This window comes from Grammomys surdaster, unplaced genomic scaffold (genome assembly GCF_004785775.1).
Source record: "Grammomys surdaster isolate TR1022 unplaced genomic scaffold, NIH_TR_1.0 66, whole genome shotgun sequence".
Taxonomy (NCBI): domain Eukaryota; kingdom Metazoa; phylum Chordata; class Mammalia; order Rodentia; family Muridae; genus Grammomys; species Grammomys surdaster.
In genome coordinates this window covers 14,660,642-14,682,002 of record NW_021604568.1, presented here as the reverse complement: position 1 = coordinate 14,682,002, position 21,361 = coordinate 14,660,642, and the positions used below count along the sequence as shown (strand labels likewise).

The 21,361-nt window shown below is 41.6% G+C and overlaps 2 protein-coding genes across 6 annotated transcripts in view; one reads left to right on the top strand and one right to left on the bottom strand.

Annotated features, from left to right (window-relative positions):
- Window positions 1-2,771, bottom strand: part of Vti1a (vesicle transport through interaction with t-SNAREs 1A) — a 302,888-nt gene extending 300,117 nt beyond the window's left edge. For 2 of the 3 annotated variants that reach the window (XM_028775164.1, XM_028775180.1), the window contains exon 1: window positions 2,282-2,530. In XM_028775164.1, the coding sequence (XP_028630997.1) occupies window positions 2,282-2,375 (94 nt within the window). In that variant the 5' untranslated portion in view covers window positions 2,376-2,530. Of the gene's footprint in view, window positions 1-2,281 lie in introns of all 3 variants that reach the window. The other variant, XM_028775171.1, reaches the window with a different exon arrangement.
- Window positions 2,772-2,792: 21 nt separating this feature from the next.
- On the top strand, window positions 2,793-20,483 carry Zdhhc6 (zinc finger DHHC-type containing 6). Of its 3 annotated transcripts, XM_028774003.1 has the most exons (11): window positions 2,793-3,035; window positions 3,994-4,469; window positions 5,459-5,550; window positions 6,972-7,131; window positions 8,889-9,050; window positions 9,817-9,870; window positions 14,363-14,530; window positions 15,213-15,254; window positions 16,098-16,243; window positions 16,330-16,376; window positions 19,898-20,483. In XM_028774003.1, the coding sequence occupies exons 2-11, from the start codon at window positions 4,203-4,205 to the stop codon at window positions 19,999-20,001; spliced, it is 1,242 nt and encodes a 413-aa protein (XP_028629836.1). In that variant the 5' UTR covers window positions 2,793-3,035; window positions 3,994-4,202; the 3' UTR covers window positions 20,002-20,483. The 3 variants fall into 3 exon arrangements, with proteins under 3 accessions (XP_028629836.1, XP_028629841.1, XP_028629848.1); XM_028774008.1 differs by lacking the exon at window positions 15,213-15,254 and having other exon boundaries at window positions 2,821-3,035; XM_028774015.1 differs by lacking the exon at window positions 2,793-3,035 and having other exon boundaries at window positions 4,423-4,469; window positions 5,459-5,548; window positions 7,062-7,131.
- The last annotated feature ends 878 nt before the right edge of the window (window positions 20,484-21,361 follow it).

Below are 21,361 nucleotides of genomic sequence, written 5' to 3'. Positions count from 1 at the left end.
CCCACAGCAAGCATACTGCTTTTGTCATTGTTACATGATTAATTCCTGTTAATTCATAAATCCATGGAAGAATATCCTTTTCTATAAATTAGAAACAGGTTAAAAAGGGAGCAAGCACATTAAGAGGAAAACCACTGTATTTTCAAGCATCATTTAATTATTCAAATAAGTATACATTTTTCCCACAGTGCCAACAATACAATCTCCTTTCAAATGAAACATGGTTGCAGTGTGTGGGTCTCACATTAAACTAAATATATGGGCAGGGATAACAGTATCTTTATTTTTTTTAAATAATTCAACTGTTTCCTTCTATGTGGCAAGAATGTTAAACAGAGGCAAGAAAACTCATTGTAACAAAATCTATTTCTTAGAAAGAGTCTTCATAACTTTGTAACCAGGATGACACTACTTTGTAAACCGTCTCTCAATACTAAAGCTATTTGCCCAAATTTTTTTTTTATAAAAAGTTTCTACTGCTAAAAACAAACAAACAAGCAAAACACATTAAAATTCAAAATGACCAAAATCCAACTACAACTGCACGTCCTGGTACTCTGAGGCTCTGGGACTCAATTCAAAGGCAAGAGTCTCAGACAACAATGGCAACAAAATCAAGATGATCTTGGGCAATGGAGACAAGTGAGATTGAAGAGGACAGGAGAGGTGAAGTATCATGAAGGCAGAAAGCCATCATCTACTTTGTAAAAATCTCTGAGGTAACACGGTTCCATGGCATATGCTACCTTGTCTCTCCCATTGTTCCCTTCCTTGGACTTATAAACCTCTTTAAGACATCATCCACCTCCTTCAAAGCTAACTGGGACTTCAGGAGGTAAGTGGGATGGAGGCTCAGAGGTCCTGGTTTTGAGCAAATAACCCTAGTAACAGAAAACAGGTGGGGGGGGGGACAAGGAAGAAAATTATTTATAAACATAAAGATTGGGGAAAATTCTGGACAGAGGATGAGGAACAACTTAGATTCAAGAGAAGTTACTGATGTCATCTTGGACTGGGCTGACCAGGTAAGAAAGTGAAGTTATCCATAATTCTGCAGACCAATGAGAATCATCTCTTTAAACAGTATGCTCCAGAGCTGAAGTAGAGACAAGTTCAGCAGCCCAATGATCATTCAATTTCCCTAATGAAACTGCGCCAAAAAATAAATAAATACAACTCATAATTTGTTACTAACTACTCAAGTTAAATCTGTACTTAAAGAAAAATCCTAAAGCACTACCTTACAAGTCATAAGATATTATATTACAATCCCCTGTTTATTCATAAAAACAAAACAAAAACTCATTTTTCTGAGCCCTCAGAAAAGAAAGGTCAGACTAGGCCCCCCACCTTCACACTGTTGACAACCTAGCATGCAGGGTAATACTTGGGGGATGCTGAATTTTAAAAGTGAGAAAAATTGCCCTGTACAGAGTTTATATAAAATTGGGTTATAAGGCGGGCGGTGGTGGGGCACGCCTTTAATCCCAGCACTTGGGAGGCAGAGACAGGCGGATTTCTGAGTTCGAGGCCAGCCTGGTCTACAGAGTGAGTTCCAGGACACCCAGGGCTATACAGAGAAACCCTGTCTCGAAAAACCAAAACGATAAAAATAAAAATAAAAATAAAAAATTGGATTATAAAAACCCAAGAAGGATGAGAAACACAGAATCAGGGCAGAAGTCTAACAAGAGCTAACACACAGGGCTTCTGTATCAATCTTCACAATAGCCCTAAGAGAGGTACGATTCTCTCAAACCAAGAAGGAAGTTTTGAAGGACAACGAAAACTTTCCTAGGAGACAACCTCTAAGTGGTATGTTAGATTTGAATTCGGGCATCCTAGCTTGTCACTCCAGTGTGTCACGGATAAAGGTAACAATATTATTTACTAAAACGACAAGGCTGCTGCACTTACAGAGCAAAACTCTTGACACTTTGATGTAGTTCCTTTGAATACTCAATTATATTTTACAAAGGAAAAAAAAAAGGTAGAAAGAAGAAATCAAGAAGCAGAGCAATGTTTCCAAGGTTAACAGCTTTTACAAAGCGATGGGGTAGAAAATTGGCATCTCTCCCCCCACCCCCAAATGGTTTCCATGCAGAAGGCGCTTTACATTTGAAGCACATTTTGTACCTATTTTAACCTACTACCAAGAACCCATCCCTCCCCGAGTCGCCAGCCCCGCCCACACCAGCCTCGCGCCCAGAAGAGCGTGCCCAGGCATTCCGCGGCCCCAGGCTCTCCAGGCCGCCCCCGCCCGGCCGGGCAGGGTACTCACCGGGAGGAAGCCGAGGGACCCTGGAAATCTTGCTGGTGATCTCAGCAGTGAGCACTGAGAAGTCCTGCTCGTACCCTTCGAAGTCGGAAGACATGGCAGCTCGGGAACGGCCGGCCAGAGCCGGGTTCTAGTTCAGAGCAGGACTCCCGAAGGGCGCCGGGCCTCGGCGCAGGGACCCTGTGAAGAAGTCGCCACAGCACAGCGGGAACCGGGAACAACTCCCAGCCCAGCCGCTTCCTGGTTGCTCTACGCAGTCATTGTCCTCCGGAAACTGCGCTGCCTGCGCCTTTTCTTTTCCACTCAATCGTCGAACGTAAAACTAAGAAAAAGTTCACTTTCAGTGACCCTTAAAACAAACAAACAAAAAACCCTACGATAACCCACATGCCCTCTGGAATCACAGAAAACACTTCCCCACACTGCATGTCCAGGGAACTGTCTGGACCGCCCCCCAAGTTCTAAGATGCAGGCGCGGGCTTTCCGAGGGAAGATTGACGCACGCGCACCTGCCGGAAGTGGCTGTGGCGGAGCCTGCGCCGAGGGCCCGGGCGGGAGCCTCACGGCGGCCGCTTGAGCCGAAGACGCGCGGGTTCGAGTTCCTCGCGCAGTTCTCGCCGCCAGGGCTCGCATTCGGCTCGCTCAGGACTGAAGTGCTCATGACAGACCTATAAGAAGGAGAAAAATCTGTTCCGGTGAGCCCAGGCCGTCCCGGAAATGCGATGGCCGTGGACCGGGCACCGGAGACCAGACTGAGGTGGGAGTCACCGCAGGGGTTGCAACCCGCTTGTGGGGCGGTCTTCCCCCCGACCTAGTCGGGCCAACATCTCCAAAATATCGAGCCCAGCCTTGCTTAATAAGACATTTGTCCTGTGAGTGAAGATCCCAGGGCATCCCGCACCACTGCTTGGGCGGGAAACTGAGGCAGGCACCAGGCTGGCGCATCCGCTGCGTGGGAATCCGTTACGCATACGTCATACCCATGTACCCCGGCTCATTTCACTCCATTCAGAACTTACGTCTACAACTATTCGTCCCCTGTTCGTGCCTTCTTCCCTTCTCCCTCGCCCCCAGAGGGAATTAATTTTTTTTTCTTAAATCTGCCTTGTGCTCGTTCTCGTCCACTGCTTCAGTCGTGATTTTTGTGCGCACACATGCGGTTTTCTCATTTTAATCTCACCTTTATTCCTGTACCTTTAACCCCGATCGATTGCTAATGTTGGCGCTTGGGAGAACAACTGCCGGCTATTAATACACAAAGTATTGTATGTGTAGAGCATGTCACAGTTAATCCACAACTCTCTGGGAGGCAGTTTAGAACATCCTAAAAGAAGTTTGGTGCCTTGGCTTCTATTCTGGGATCAGCTGTTACTTGTGACCTTGGTCAATCTAATCACAGTCTCTCTAAGCCAGTTTCTGTTGTAGGAAGAATTAGATACGTGGTAATTAGGTAAGACTCTTGTTTCTGAACTCCCTGAGTCTTTGTTCTCTCAAACGATCCACTAAGCAAGAAGTAAAACTGTTTAATCTGTACGGTTTACATGCACTTCAAGCTCGGTCTGTATTCTGGATAGGTCTAAAGTAATTCTTTTTGTTCTCAATCAGATGTGAACCCCGCACTAGTGTGCTTTTGAGATGCTGTTTCAGTGCTTCTTGGAGTTCAATAAATGGCATATGGACTTTTTAAACAGAGTTTTCCCATCTTGTTTTTTTAGGCTGTGTTTCAAACCAACCTAGATTCTCCTACTTGAGATAAAGCGTTCTTCTGGAGGCCACCAGTGAAAATGGCATACTCCACATCAACGCCCTGGCAGCCAAAGGCATGACAGCTCAGGAACACACATGGACTTGTTGCACACAGAAATGTGTGCACAGGAAAAGAAAATCTCTAGTTCTTTGAAGAAAGAAATCGTTCTTCACCAAAATGGGCACATTCTGCTCAGTAATCAAGTTTGAAAATCTTCAAGACTTAAGGAGACTGTGTCACTGGGGTCCCATCATAGCCCTTGGTGTTATAGCAATATGTTCTACGATGGCCATGATTGACTCTGTCTTGTGGTATTGGCCCTTACATACAACTGGAGGAAGCGTGAATTTCATCATGTTGATAAATTGGACTGTCATGATTCTTTACAATTACTTCAATGCCATGTTTGCTGGTCCTGGCTTTGTCCCTCGTGGGTGGAAACCGGTAAGAAAAAGATCCATTTGACAATGATCATTGCAGAAGTTTGTGTTTAGTTTGCCATTATAATTACATTTTGTTTTTACCTAATCAGCCTTTGTCCTAGGAGACACTGGTGCTACTCTAGCTACTGATAATTACTTATGTGTGATCTTGTGTCTATTTGAAAATAATGATCTATGTTAGCTATTTCCAAAGCAGTTGAATACTTGTTCTCTGGGGGGTTCGGTGGTGGCGGTGTTTAAAGGATATGTGTGGTAGTCCATACCTTAATCTCCCCAGTGTGGAAGCAGAGGCATGTCATCTTGTGAGCTAGACCCACCTGGTCAGTATAGCAAGTTTCCAGAGACGAAAGGGAAGATGGCACCTCAGGCTGAGAACATGTTGGAACACATGAAGAGAAACTGAAGAGCCTTATGTAACTGCAAAAACAAAAAGAGCCAAAAAACAAGGGCAGGAGTGCCAACTAGCTCAGAATACATGGGAGCTGCTTGCACCACAGGGATGTCTAGATGTTTTAGGCAAAGCCCTGGCAGAGGACTGTATAGGAACAGAAATTTATGTGAGAGAAAACAACCAATCAGGGAGTTCCTGAAATGACCCAAAGAGGCAAGGTGACAAAGGCAGTAATTAAGGAGGGAGAAACTCCAGAGAGTGTCACTCATCGTTCACTCTGGAATACTAGTCAGGTTATCTAAAACAACTCCCACTAAGAGTGGGGAGACTTAAGTCTCCTTAAAGTAGAACCAGTGGACACCAGATTCAGGTTGAATGTGTAGAAAAGAAAAATAATCTCTGAGAAATCTGTAGGATGAAACTGTCCCGACAGTTCATCACTTAAAATGTGTTAGTGCAAATGCAGGCATTGGAAACGCCAGTTACTGACCCTTACCCTTCCTCCATAAAAGAAGTGTATAGCTCTAGGAACCTTCCTTCATAGCTCGACTTGTCACCATTGAGGATCAAGTAACTGACACACCTCCTTTTCTATCAAGGAAAATTCTCAGGATAGCATGTATCTTCAGTATTGTAAAGTCTGCCAGGCGTACAAGGCACCACGTTCACATCATTGCAGAAAGTGTAACAGGTGCGTGACTTTTCTGTTTACTGGGCCTGATCCACTTGGTTTCTCTTCTTTTTGTTGTATTTCTTGTCATGACAGTAGAATCCATTTTTGTTCCCTAAAACTATCCTACTTTTCTGTTTCTGGGATGAAACACTGACCAAAAGCACTTTGCAGGAGGAAAGGGTTTATTTGGCTTCAGGTTACAGTCATTCTCAAGAAAAGCCAAGGCAGTAGCTTGAACCAGAAACTGAGGAGTGCTATCTAGTGCTTGCTCTTCCTGACTTACTCAGCTACTGTTTTTTTGTTTGTTTGTTTGCTTTTTAAGGCAGTCCAGGCCTACCTAGTTGTAAGTGATACTGCCCACAGTGGTCTGGGCCCCTTCCATGTCAATCAGTGGCCAAGAAAATGATGCCTAGATAATTCCCATGGTCCAGTCATGGAGGCATTCCTCTTGGGAACCTGTCCTCCCAGTCTGTGTAGGTTTGGGTCAAGTTAACAAAAACTAACCAGCACAGCAAGGCATTCACCTTGTCAGAAATATTGTCAAAATACTTGTCTGTAAGATTAGTTTGCATTTAAATATCAACACAGATCATTTCATTCTATTAGAAGAAAGAGATTCTTTTTCTAGAAAAATAAACCTTTTGCTTCTCTCCCCACAAAAGCAGATTAAAAGTTATCATTTTAGTTTTTCTCATTTGCTGTGTCAAGATTAATTGCATTCATTGATTCCAGTAATGACTAGCTTTAGAATTGAGTCTGAATTAGACTGGTTTTTCTCAGTTTTATTCATATCTGTTATCAAAATTTTGATGGGAAGAAAACTGAATCACTATAAAAATGCAAAATATGCCAGGACCTAGCAACATCTATTGATTAATATGAAATTTAGGAAATCTAAATCTAAGCTAAAGTCTGGTTTGTTGCTAGGAAATTTTTCTTTATCAAACAGACAGGAGTACTGTGAGGCTTCTTCCCGTATCACCTGACATGCTGAGGTTGGTGTGGGCTAGAAGCTCTGTTTCTAACACGTACTGTGAGAAAGGAAGGAAGCTGCCATTGTGACTGGCGAGCTTTATAATCCTCTGGAGTCGCGTGTGGACTGTACCCCAGTCTGAGCCTAAGGAGTGGCAGCCACGCTTCCTCCTTTGTCCTGAGACTCTTGTGGAGCTACCTGGCTTCTTTATGCAAACTTTTATTTGCAGCAGACATGTTTGCTTTAGAAGTTGTTGTAATGTCAGCTCACTCTTGTGCTATTTAGAATTTTAAAGAAGTTACCGTCTATAACCTCAAAAAGTCATAAAGATGTATCTACTTTATTAGAATTAGTTCCCCTGTGACTCCTGCACGTATTGGATTCCTATTTGCTTGGTCTTTTGAAAACTAGAGCTAAAGTGGACCAGATTTTCTGCTTTCTGCTTCATCCACATTTTTCTTATTAGATGTGTAATGAAGATGGACCACCACTGTCCCTGGATCAACAACTGCTGTGGTCACCAGAACCACGCCTCGTTCACGCTCTTCCTCCTGTTGGCCCCTCTGGGCTGCACGCATGCTGCTTTCATCTTTGTGATGACAATGTACACACAGCTTTATAACCGGGTGGGTGAGACCATGGCACACTCCCTTTCCTACTCAATGGGGTTACCTTATCAAGGTCATTGACAAGGTCCTTTGGAGATAACACTGTTGGGACTTAGCTGGTACAGCAGCTTATCAGTTCTTCGTCTTATAAAGCCCTTAATCTTGAAAATGAGGACAGATTATTTTATTCTGGAAACTCACCTTTTATGCTCCAGTTGAAGTTTATGCTTATAGTTTTCCCTTATCCATGGTTTATTACATTTCTCACTTAGTGGTTATGGTGAGTCTAGTGAGCAGAAAGAATCAGAAGAAAGAGACATTGGTACTTTCCTTCTCATTCTGTTCACTGTCTATAGCACATTGACATTCCTTTCCTCATTTGGAACAAGCACACTCGTAAAAATAACACATTAAGCCAAAAACACTTTGAGTCAACTTTTGGACACTAAGCATGAGATAAGCATGATACTAAGCAAGTTCAGAGGTCATACTCATTTAAAAATCCCTAAATAGGCTTGGAAGTACAAGACGAACACAGGCCCAGTAGGTATACAAAAAACTGGACACTACATGTCCTTCACAGAGGGGTCAATCCATATGTTTTTAGCCAATCTGTAATTTTCAGACAGTCCTAGCACAGCAGTGCTAATATTCCAATGTTTAGGAATCTGAATTTTTATACGAGCTCTCCAGATTTAATGTTAGCAACTAAGTTCTATGTTTTGTGGACCCACACCATAAAGTAACTTTGCTGCTACCTCATAAACTATAATTTTGCTACTTTTATAAATTTTTTATGTAAATATCTCATATGTAGGATATCTGATATGTGACCTCCAAAGGGTTCAAGACCCACTGGTTAAGAGCGGCTGTTTTAGAACATTGTACAGGGCAGGCACTACACACCTGCAGGTCTGTTTATCCAGCATCTTTTCAGCTCTTGAACACTGCTAATGGAACATGCTGTATCTGCGGCTGTGGAGAATACTGTAAACCTACAGTAGCAAGGAGACAGTGGAAGCATTGTGTTCCCTTGTTTATGACTGTTCATGTTTGTGGGGTCAAACTGACTCCTCTGAGGGAACAACTAAGACTAAATTGAAGAATAACAAATGGGGGAGCTGTGGATGTCTACAGCTCAGTGTTAGACCTCCTGTCCGGTGTGTGTGAGGCCCTAGGTTTGATTCCTCACACTGAAAAAAGAAAAGGACACCGTACATGTCAGATGGAGCCAAGTGTTCACTAGAAACTGCTGTTTGCTGCAGTTACCTTAGCAACATGTCCTTATTATCTTTGTGGTCATGTTGGGGCTTCTTTGTTGAAGTTACTTTTCCTCCATGGATAGTCTGCCTGTGTGCATGTGTGTTCACATGTGTGGGTGCATGTGAGGAAGGAGAGGTGCATGGATGTGGAAGTCCAAGGCTGATATCAGGAGTCTTTCTTGATGGCTCTCTACTTTTTCCATTGAGGCAGAACCTCTCAGTTGAATTTAGGAGTTGAAATAAGATTGTAAGGTCTTATCTCAGTGTGGCTAGCCAGCTTTCCCAGAGAATTATCTGTGTTGGCCTTCCAGACACTGGAAGACTAGGAAGGCTGCCATGCCCATGGAACATTTATGTGAATGCTGGAGATCCAAACTCAGTCTTGATACCTATACAGCAAGTGCATTACCCTCTGAGTCATCTCGCTAGCTCTGGTTGGACTGTTGTAACTCACTCTTCTCAACAGTGGTTGCCTCAGCATGCCGTTCACGTGTGCATTGTTACTGCTTGCAGCTCTCCTTCGGGTGGAACACAGTCAAGATTGACATGAGTGCAGCCAGGAGAGATCCTCCTCCAATTGTTCCCTTCGGATTGGCTGCATTTGCTGCCACCTTGTTTGCCTTGGGATTAGCTTTGGGAACAACCATAGCTGTTGGGATGTTGTTTTTCATACAGGTAAAGTCCTTACCCACCTCTGTCTGAAAGCTTCCATGGTATTAGGCCTGATTGAAAAAAAAAAGGTAAACCTGAATGGAAAGATTGAGTACAGGGAAAAGTCCTTTTGCTTAGCTGTAGGCAGTTAGTTTATCACCTATGTACAATAGGTAATTTTGAAATTTTTGCCAGGACATGTAGCCACTGTATGTACGATGTGAAAATATACCCTGGTACAAGTCTTTATAGTTGAAAAAAGTGCTCTCACCCTACAGTTGCTTCAAATTACCTGGAAAGGGCTCCACAGAAGAATGCTGTCCTCTCTTCCATACAGATAAATGAGTGACCTTTGAAAAGGTTAAGTGACTCACCCATGATCACTCATTCGTTTGCTTAGTACACATGGATACTAATGAAAACGAGGCTCCTGAGGGAATTCTTTTTCGTAATTCTTATAATTAAGGACATTAATTAAAAAAAATTAGGATCTTGATGTAAAATCTCTCACACATGGACTCAGACATAGCAAAAAAAGGCGTCACCTGTGTTACTCCCTTTCGTGTCACTGGGACTCGGCTACGCTTTGGATGGGCGTGATGAATTTGGCATAGCGATACTGTAGGGCGTTAGTTAAGATGGCTGCATACTGACTGCTGCTTAACCTCTGCCATCTGTGGTGGCTTCATCTGTGAGGTAGAACGAGAAAAGTTATCTGGGAATTAGGATGATAATGATCTCAAATAAACCAAAGTAACATTGTTAAACTTCACTATCATTTCATTTCCAGATAAAAATTATTCTCAGAAACAAAACTTCTATTGAATCATGGATTGAAGAGAAGGTAAATTTAATAATTGTTCCTTCAATACAAAGTACTGACTAGCTAACTTACTGCTGCTAGGATGTGACCCTGGGTCACTGGCATGCCACACAGGGAAGGTGGGCAAGGGGAGCATTGGGACGTCCTCCACCATGATGAGCTCCCACAGCACAGAGCCAAAGACATCCAAGATGGTAATGCGGGCCTGTCACATCCACCTTGTCAGAACTCTTCGGTTTATCCATTCTCGAAAGCCAAGCAGGGCCAGGCCCTGGCACCCAGTCTGTGTGTTTTAACTTAGAGCAGCAGTTCCCAAGCCCTGTGCCCTCAGAGTCGTTTTATTTATATTTCCCCAAATTGCCAGGTTCACTAATGAGCTTATGTGTATGCTGTGCTCACAAATAGCTGCCATATTTTCTAGGTGAAAAAATTTGTAAAATAAAAAAAAAATTAAAGACAACCCATTATATTAATAGAACATTTTGTAAAAAGTAATTATTTTTGATAGCTAAATAGGACAGGTGGCCTCATTTTACAGATTTTCAAATCTCTTTAATCTGATTTAACAAAAGACAGAATCTCACACCTACTCCTGTTCTGTTGAGACATATCACTTTGGTTGACATGTATGTGGAAAGGCCAGCTTCATACAGATGAAGTAAGTGAGAAAGTCTGGATTATTTTGATGAACATTTTAGACTACAATAGATAATTGATTCTACATTAAAACTTGACAGGTGATTGCCTCCCACACATCCCAGGGCTGTAGCTGAAACTCAGAATCTTATGCTTGCTTAGCAAGTCTGTCACTAAGCCTTACACAGGCCAATGGGGAACATCTCTGTCAGTAACCTTTTTGTACTCTTTTATATTAAAATTCATAGCATTTATATTTAATTACTTATAAGCAACATATAAAACTTATATTAACATAGGAGTCTCTTGAATATGGGTAAGCTGTCAGAATCATGGCAGTGAATACAAGTTTTCCAAAATTCTCATTTTCACTTGAAAGCCTGAATTTCCTTCATCTGGATGCAGACACCTGCAGTTGTTTACCTGTCATGGTGCTATTCCGACTTTACCTTTGAAACCATATTTACCACATAGTCAAGTTCTGGTCCTCTAGAGAACCCTGCCTAATGCATTATCTAAATAGTTATTACTTATTGTTTAGGGAATAAAGATAAGAAAAAATGTGTACATGGTCTGTAGACATGCAGTGTTTGTTTGTTTACTATATTTTTGAGCTATGGTTTCCCTCCAGCTCAGACCTGCATCAGCCTCCAGCATTCTGGGGTCAGAGGTATCTTGGTCATAGGTCTATTGGTTGAGTCTGTGAACACAGAGGTTGAGTGCATCTGCACACAGTGTGGCAGCTGACACAGTGTTGTGTCACTGCCTTCTAGGGTCCTGGTAGTTTACCCACATTGCAAATGACAGGACCATATGAGAAGTTTGTCCCTCCTGAGCCCTGTGCACAGTCTCGGGCCAGCTTCAATAGCTCGTGCATGAGGCTGTGACAGTGTCCCTGTTCTTCCTCCAGCCTCTCTCTCCCCACTGCCCCAGCTCATTTTCAAAGTGTGCACACTTTATATTTCTACAGCTTTTCCTTATTTTTTTCCTCTACCTTTTTTTTTTCTTTTTTTTTTTTTTGCCTGATTCTTTTGCCCCTCAAGATACAGGTTAGGTATTATTTCTCCCAAGGAACCTTCTTTTAGTGTCTAAACTTGGCTAAGTACTATTTGCTGCCTTTTCCCATAAGAATACCATGTGCCTATGTTCACCTTTAGTGTGTAGTATTGATAATATCTCTACTTTATTGAGTGCTTTTCTTAGGCAAACACATGTCTTCATTATTTTTGTAAACTACTGCCATCCTTATCTTTTTTTTTCATATAAAGTAGCTTATATTTTGGTTTTTGAAATTCAATACATTTTAAAGAGTCTGATATTATCATTTGGCCAAGGATGTGCTTTAGCACTGAACTGTACTTCCAGTACCTGAAACTTTCATTTATTAAAAAAAAAAAAAAGAAAGAAAAAAAAGAAAGAAAGGAAAAAAAAGGGGCCGGGCAGTGGTGGCGCACGCCTTTAATCCCAGCACTTGGGAGGCAGAGGCAGGTGGATTTCTGAGTTCCAGAGTTCAAGGCTAGCCTGGTCTACAGAGTGAGTTCCAGGACAGCCAGGGCTACACAGAAACCCTGTCTCGAAAAACCAAAAAAGAAAAAGAAAAAGAAAAGGCGGGGAGGGGGAAATTACTATCTATTATTCAGGTGAAGGTGGATTATAAAATTCAATAAATTCATATTGTTGAAGAGCAGCTTTGACATCACAGGGTTAATCCGAGGAAGGCAGTGTGGTGTATGGTCTGTGATAGGAGTCAATGCTGAGAGCAACTGGTGGGGCAATTCACATGGGGGTGGCAGCCAGTGATTGGAGAAAAGAAAACCAGACACATGCAGTGGATAAAGCAAAAGCAACTCCACACATAGACAGACAGACAGACACACATTCACCACATTGAATAGATGGAGCAAAGCTCCAACCAGCTGGCTCCAACCATTTCCCACATCCATACACACATTGGGTGGATGGAGCAAGCTCCAACAGCTTTATTTTTTCCTTCAGCTCATTTATATCCTCTAAAATCATTATACAAGAAGAAATTACAACAGGATTATTGGTTATGTATTCCTTTTTTAAAACTCATACCCAACTAAACATTTTTCATCTGTGTTTTTCTCCACAAGCTCCTTGTAACCCCAAAGCAATAATTCTTTTGTCATTAGTTAACATTGTTTAAACAAGCCAAGTCTATAGCAGCAAGCTTTTCCCTATGCTTGACTGACAACAGGTGCTCTGTATTTACTTTAACAGGTCATTTGTCTTACATCTTATTTTTGAAGTCTTGATCAGCTAAGCTGATTAATCTGTTCTCTGTTCTTAATACTCATAATTTTACTCTTTATTCATAACCTTCCTTTTCGTGGTGCACATAGAAAACCTATTACCACACCCCTAGATCACAAGATCAAGGAACTCAGGCCCAACCTAGAATGCATGTGTTCTTTGGTCATTAACTACTACAGTCCACATGCTTGGGACTCACCGAAGCTCACTGTACTGTCTAACTCAGGCAGAGCTTGCCAGTCACATTCTACTCTTGTTTCTACTTGAAATTTTCTGTCAACTACCCTAACTTAACAAATTTATTTCAATCAGGCTAACTTCCTAAAACTACTTAAATCGATTAAGTAAATTCATAAAGTCATGAATTTATCTAAACAGCATTATCTCAGGAACTTTCATCTTCATATTGATCAGCAAGGAAATTTGCCCAACAGAGTGGCCTAATGCCCAGGAAGTAATCACCCCAGTCTGTAGGCAGTGAGGGTTTCCCAGTGTCCACTCACACCAAGCCAAACAACTGAGGAGTGTGGCGATCGATGCCAAACATCAGTAGCAAGAGGCAGTCCTGCGGCTGTGCCTTTTCAGGGTGTACCCGCTGCAACTGAACGAGTGGGGCACACCATCATTTTATAGTTGAGCACTTGTTTTAATAAATAGATAACACACATTTTACTTTATAAATAATTACAAAAAAATTGCATAAAATACTGTCCCTTTATAAACTTATTCATTTCTGGTAAGCATAATAAATAATATGTTGACATGAGAGGTTTTTGTTTGTTTTGTTTTGCTAAAGATTATGACCCTATATAAAACCATATTAATATTAATTATTATTAATTATTATTAAAACTGGCACTTTACCACAGACAAAATTTCAAATAACGAAATAGAATTCTCCAAAAATGTGTAAGATTACCATACACTAATGTTGAATGTGTTTGCACAGGATCTACACTTGCTTTCAAATTAAATAATGCATGTTTGTACCACTAGGTGGCAGTAGAATTTAAAAATTCAAAGCTAGGTTATATCAAGAGAAAGCTATCCATTTAAATGCCTAAAATATAAGCTGTGCCATTGGAATATGCACCTGTAATTGAAGATACAGTATATGTGACAACACAAGACACATGAGACTCCTTCACAAAGTTTGCAAAATGTTCTTTGTAAAGTACTGCCTCCTCATTAACTTCCTGGCCATTGGCTAACCATAAGCCACACTTTCTCCTGAGTCTGTTAACAGCATCTCTTGTTTTTACCTGTACTCTCTTGTGCTGTGAAGCAACCGTAGGCATTGAGAGGTGTCTACACAGGATACAGTTAGCTAATTCTTGTATAAGCCTTTGGAATGCTCGTTTCTAAGATATACCCTGTCAGGTGCTTTCTGGGATATCACAAACAAGGTGAGTATTATCAGTTAAATCCCTCTATACTGTGATAAAATTATATTCTCTGTCCACACTCCTAAGAATCCAGCAATAAGAAAGTATCTTTATGAGTAATACAAATTTCAAAAGTTAGTATTCTCAATAATATATTAGCAAACGCCACTGAAGTCGTAGAAGCAGCTGCCATTTTACACCTTTGTTTTCCACAGGCTAAAGATCGAATTCAGTATTACCAGCTGGATGAAGTCTTCCTTTTTCCTTATGATATGGGAAGTAAATGGAAGAACTTTAAACAGGTGTTTACATGGTCAGGAGTCCCTGAAGGAGATGGACTTGAATGGCCAATACGAGAGGGCTGTCACCAGTACAGCCTAACGGTGAGTAGTTCTGTTTAAAAGGCCTTCTTCTCTCCGTTGTGGTTGCTTCGTTAACTCCCACAACTTCCTGAGAGTGTATTCATTTCATAGTGCTTGAGCTTTCCAGATGTCAAAATGAGTCTACTATCCATAAGGATTCCTAGCATTATGGCCTTCCTTTATTCAACTCTCTCCTGAACATTCTAGATTGCAGTCCTAAAGTCCAAAAAATCTGGCCATTAACTACCTTCTGTCCTGCATGAACACTTGGCTCATCTTCAGCACTCAAGTATTCCCCTCAGTAGTTCCCTAAGTCTAGGTCCAGCCCCGTGTGTCCTGGCTGCGTCTTCATACAGTTCTATTAGTAGTTTCTGGCTGAAGGGGAAAACTTTAGTCGAGACTCACTAGTAATGAGTTTTCTAGTTTGTCCATTAGAAAATCACTGAGACTCAGCCTAGCAACATTGAGGGAGCAGAGACCGTACCTCCCTAGCCCTGGTGCCCTGTGAGCACTCCAAGAGTGCACAGAGGTAAACACTTCAGAGAGCAGATCCACAGAAGGCTCCGTCTCAGGCTGTGGCTCAACAGATAAGACATGCCAGAAACCGGGGCTTGGGATACCTTAACACACTCTGATGGAAGAGGAGCCTGCTCAGTACTGACACAGACTACTTAGTCTTTTTCCTTTTATGTCTTCCAAACAGATAGAACAGTTGAAACAAAAAGCGGACAAGAGAGTCAGAAGTGTAAGTGGCTTATCTGTAGTGGTACCAATTCCTGTTTTGTCCAGTTGGGCACTGTGTTTCTGTGCAGCTTAAACAGTTGGCTTTTATTAATAATATTTGTTATTTTATTTATTATTTATTGTGCATGCGTGTATAACAAGGGAATATTGTGGGAATCTCCTACCATGTGGGTGTGAGGGATCAATAATTCCTTATATTTGTTGAAATACAATGCAATTCACTTCTTTTGAGACTGTCTCACTCTGTATCCGTGATAGTCTCAAACTCAGAGACACACCTTCCTCTGCCTCTGGAGTGCTGGAATCAAAAACAAGCCCAGCTGATACTGTTGACTAGTTTTCTTTGAAATACTTTAAGCTTGAGGTTTCTAAGGAATTTAGTCAATGTATACTGCTGGCCTAGAAAAATACCTTTAGTCAGCCAATGAGGCAACATTTACAGCCACACTGTCAGATAATGATAATGCCATCTGTACCCAAAGGGGTCTAAGTTAAAGATATATACAATCAAAATTAAGGCCTATTTGCACTGGCCACACTAAGCACCCTTGTAGCCGAAAGTGTCTAGTTAGCAACCCATTTAAGACCAGAGAGAGACATGTAGACACTTCCATCATTACAGAAAGTTCTTCTGGACACAGGTCATATTCATAGCAGATCTGTGCTTGAAATGATGGATCGGAGAAGCCTGAGAACAAAAGATACCCTTCCCTAATGAAAAATTGGTGGGAAAGATGTTTTATCATTGGATAGTTTGGATATAAACTTAAAATTTTTTTACTCAAGCTTGAAAGAACGTAGATATGGTAAATGCTGAGATGATTCTTCTGACCACTGATGACAGGTTCGCTATAAAGTCATAGAAGATTATAGTGGTGCCTGTTGCCCTTTGAATAGAGGAATCAGAACCTTCTTTACAAGCCCCTGCACTGAGGAGCCTCGGATACAGCTGCAGAAAGGGGAGTTCATTTTAGCAACAAGAGGTTTGCGGTAAGAGACAGGAATGTTCCATTTATTCAGTAGGAAAAGTGGCATTAACTTCAAAAATATTTAATTTAACCTTTTAAATATTTCAGATACTGGTTGTATGGAGACAAAATTCTTGATGATTCCTTCGTAGAAGGTATGGAAGTGGAAGGGTATGTTTAAAGTATGTGACTGTTAGCAATAACCCCAAATTTGTAAGAATAACTTATGCATAATCACATGTAAAAGGTATTAGGGAACTGTGTAGACATACAAGGATGCTTCTTACAAATCTCTCTGCAGCACTTACATTTTTCAGTTTTTGATGATAATGGCTATATCTCTAAGTCTTTACTTGACTATATGGCAGATACTTATACAATCCCCATAGGCATCTGTTCGTAATATGGCAGATTAGAGGCCACCTGGACACAACCCAGTCAAAGACAAGGGCAAGATAAAAACATGAGACTATTCCTAGAAGAGAAGCCTCTAAAGGAAGGCTATGGCAAGTTCTGGCCAGCAGCTTCCATGAAGGTGAGACCCTCCTGTACATGGGTGCTGTAAGGGGGAACGAGCTGGAGGGAGACCGTCCAGGCTGCGGACGTGCAGCTGGAGTCTGTGGACACAGAAGTCTGGCACATGAACTTAGAAGCTGCGATTCTCCGTGGGCACCCAGAGTTACTAAGGGAAAAGTGAGCTCTCTGCCCCTGCGCTGTGAGCCACATGTCTTTCTGGCAGACATGTCTGTAGAGAAAAGAAATCCATGCTTTCTTAGAACCTCATCACAGAAAGCCTTGCACTGCAAAAAACCATTTCCAAAAACCAGAGTTGTACCTGAGCACAGGGGAGTGGTCTAAGATGGGAATCCAACAGGAAGTGAGCTTCCCCACAGAAAGGCCTCTCATCAGGAAACATCACTGAAGTTGTTTGAAATTTGAGACTAGAAGCCCTACTTTCAGACTGCTACAAAAGACAGCTAGGAAGAACCACTGGCCAAAGCTGTAATGCCTTGTTTTCACCCTTTTTCACTGTTTTCTTGTTCAGTTTGATCTCTGCGCTTCTGTGCTTCATTGTTGGGCTGTGTCTGTCAGCTGGATCTTGCCTGATGCTTCCTTCCTCCTCGGTGTCTTGCTTCTCTTACCTCCAAAGCAAACATTTCCATTCCTGCTTTACTCATCCTCTTCCTTCCTTCCTTTTTTGTTTGCCTACTTACTGATGCTCTTAATCTAAAAACAGCAAGTTACATTTTTCCCATTCAGAACCCAGTGCTGCTGACTCAGGCCCCGCGAGAGGCACAGATGAAGTCTGTATGTGCCTTCCCAGTGCAGACGAGCACAGCATTGCTGTCTTTACATGTCACTGAAGTGAAGACACTAACCAGGAAAACCCATAGCAAACGAAGCTAAGGAGAAGGAAGCAGAGGATATGTCCATCCCAAGAGACACACAGAGCACAAAGATGTACAAACCTCAGACCACAGCTCGAGTACACTACCCAAGATCACAGCTTCTCAATCCCAGAAACCAAAGCTATGGAGATAGCTAACATGGTGGGGAACGCCTTCAGAGTCCTGTGTCCTAAAAGGATCACTGACTACGTAAAGACTGGAGAGCAGGTGAAGGCTGTCAGGAAACCAGTTCAGAGCCTAGATGAGAACGCTACTAAAGAGATGTCAGTCATTTGGCAAGAAATTTAAAAGTACAGAAGTATTAAATGCAGGGGGAAAAAATCAGTAAGTAATTAAGACACTGTCAAAGAAACAGAAATGCTGCAAGTGAAAGAGCCAATCAAAAACAAGCAGTGGAAAGAAAGAAAGCAGTATTAGCATAACCAGGCAGAACACGGTTATGGACAAATGGCTTGAGACAGTGATATACTCAAACACAAAAACGAAACAGCAAGACAAAAACTTCCAAAACCTCTGGAATGCATTCAAGAAACTAAACCTAAAAAAACAACAAAATTAGGAGATAGCCTAATTTCATAGGCAGTTTAGTCGATGAAATTAGTTTCACAAACAGAGGAAAAAATGGACACCTAAACACAAGATGCATGTAGAACCCCAAATAGTCTTGGCCAGAGAAGAACTCAGTCAAGATGTCAAAAATACAAAGCAAAGGAAAAGGCTGTGGGGAAAAGGCAAAGGCAGACCTGTCAGAATAACTTCAGACTCTTGTCAGTAACCATAAAAGCCAGGAGTACTTGGAATGTCATAATTCAAACACAGAAAGTAAATAGCTGCCAGCAAGGAGAACAAATGACAAGAAATGTGGTGGAGACCAGGAACTCTTGGTCACGGCTGTTGAGAGTAGACTGCTACAGCCACCCGGAAACAGTGTGGAGGTTTCTCAAAAAACTAAAAATAGAACTTCCCATATTACTCAGGTTGTGCCAATCCAGAGTATACATTTAAATGACTCTTTGGTTTTATCACATAGACATTTGCACACAATGATTTATTGCTGAAATATTCACAGTAGCTAAGGAAAAAAACAGACTAGATATCCACCAGCAGATGAATGGGTAGAGAAAATATAGTACATACACACAGTGGAATTTTATTCATCTATAAAGAAATATTAAATGCCATTTCCAAGACAATGGATACAACTGAAATTCATGAGGCTCAAACGTATACTACAACCTGTTTTCATATGTAGATTCTAGACAATGGTTTGGGTACATTTAAACTAGAAAGGGTAAAACCGTTTTAAAAGAGGTAATTGGATACAGACATAGGACCTGCAAACAAACGGATTATTAGGAAGGGGATTAGGAGGAAGATGCGGCCCGGATGGAAGAACCATTGTTATTAGAAAACTCATTACTCTGTATACTGATTTTTAAAGGATTTTTAAAATTAATCAAATAAATTCTGATAGATGTCTTAGGAACTGTTTGATGATTATCAGTGAAAACTAAAGCACGGAACTGCTAAGCAAAAACAGCTTGCTCACAGCCCAAGCGGCAGATAGGGAAAGATTGACTGGGACCTGCGGAATCAGGCTCCAGCTCCCCTCCCCCTCCAAACCCACACCACCCCTCCCCCACCGTTTCATATTCTCATCCCCTTTAAGGGAACATTTCTTTTAAAGCTAAGGTTGAAATTTAAAGATCAACCTGGGATGTTCTTAAGGAAAGAAAATACTTGGGATTAATCATAAGTTTACCTCATATGACGATTAGGTGATTTTGGTATAGAAGTTCATAGCCTGGGAGCAGATGGCTGTAATCCCAGTATTTAGGAGATCATCATAGATTCATAACAGAACCTGAACTACATAGGAAAACTATCTTCAAAAAAAAAAAGATTAAAAAAAAAAAAAAGAAAACACTTTAAAAAGAAATGCAGAGAGGCTGTAGGAACGTCATCCTGGGACTGTACTGGAATGGTACACCAGAACAATCACCGTGTGTTGAGTAACCGCAGATCCACTTAGGCACTGTCTAGACCACTCTAGCACCGTTCCCAGTTGATGGGATAGGAGCTAGATATTTCCTATTTCCTAGCTTGGTAAAACCATTTGGAAACCTTTCCCTGGCCTATGTCTGAGGGCTACTGAGGGGACAGCTGAAAGTCTTAACAACTTATCTTCACTTGAAGCAGTAGAACTTGTCCCAGTAATGTCACCTGATCCTCCGCCTGCTTCACTGTAGCATCACTTTCTTCCTCAGGTACTTCAAGAGTAAGAGGGTGGTTTCCTAGGAACTGTGTGGAAAAGTGTCCCTGTGATGGTGAATCAGATCCAGCCCCAGAGGGCGAGAAGAAGAACAGATAGCCACTGTTAAAGTGAGCTCATTAAGTCTTCATTACTTGAAACCCACACGTAGTCCCTGAGAATTATGCAACGAGCCTATCCTGCTTATGGTACTCTTTTCTTCAAGATGCCCTAGTGCCATGACTTCGAAAACTTTTATTACCATTTGAAACAGAAGCCATTCTGCATATGCCTCTGAATTCCTGCCGTCTTTCCTCTTACTACTGAAGGAAGACCATTCCAGCCAAGAAAGAAAATTGCCTTTTCTGCGTGCTGCACATCTGACTTCACCTGAGGTCTAATTCCCCACTGGACAGGAACATCTTTGCATGTGGTTATTCTGTTTCTTCCTCAGTTGACATTTCCTTCATAATATTCTAGAGACTGTAAAACTTGTCAGATTCAATATAAACTCAAATTTGGTTACTTTTAATAATGCAGATTTTGTCAGATCCAATAAAGGTCAATGGATGTTCTGTAAAAATTACAGTTTTCACCAAAAAGCTTTTTTTTTTTTTTTTAGTTTGCTTTTGGTTTGGTAGTGGTGGTGGTGGTGATTTGTTTTCTGAGTAAAACGGTTTCTCTGATGTCCTTCTGAAAACACTGTCCTGCTGCCGAGTGTAGTCTTGTCTTGAATCATGACCTTTAAGACATTCAGGTCAGTGTATGAGCCTGTTACTGCTAGATTGACTTTACAGGTTTACATCTCATGCACATCACTAGTGCCTGCTGCTGTCTACTTTAATAGCAAAACCTGAAGCTTGTGCAAGTTCTAGGATCTAAGTTCACAGGTGAGCTTTTTGAAACAGGTTAGCAGAACTTCAGGAGAAAGTCTCCCTCACTGGACTTGAGTAAGCTGAGTGAGCATTCCTTAATTCTTGCATTCAGGTAATTAAGGCCTCTGGGGCAGCCAAGCCTACAGTAGGAATGACTAAGAAGTAGGCACCTGGGTGCTCAGCAAGAAGCAGGCATGGTTGTTACCCTGTTGCAAGAGCCACAGGTGAACACGAGTCAGATAGAGTTGTTTCCGAAGGCCAGATGCTCTTGAGTTGACAAAGCAGATAAGACAAGTCATGCGCCTGTGGGAAGTGTCTATATTTTAGACAGAAACGGCAAGCATCCACACTGTGGTACAGCCTGGCATGTTTCAAAATCAGAGAGGTAGCCATTCAGGTCTGCTGGAGTCAGGGCCATATGGAAAGGGAAATCAGAGATGAGAACACATTAAACCACCATGTACCCTAGAGCTTTAGTCCTGCCTTTCCTTTGTTTCTGGTACAGACATTGTTTTTAGCCTTGGTGAGCTCAGGGTGTGGGAAAACAATGACTATTCTTGATCCAGTTAGCAGCCAGAAAGGAATACAAGTTAAAATTATAGTAC

Excerpts from the sequence above, each read along its gene's own strand:
- Zdhhc6 (XM_028774003.1), top strand. The coding sequence starts at position 4,203 with ATGGGCACATTCTGCTCAGTAATCAAGTTTGAAAATCTTCAAGACTTA. Across the intron at positions 5,551-6,971 it reads CATTGCAGAAAGTGTAACAG|ATGTGTAATGAAGATGGACC; the intron begins GTGCGTGACTTT and ends TTTTCTTATTAG. Across the intron at positions 9,871-14,362 it reads AATCATGGATTGAAGAGAAG|GCTAAAGATCGAATTCAGTA; the intron begins GTAAATTTAATA and ends TGTTTTCCACAG.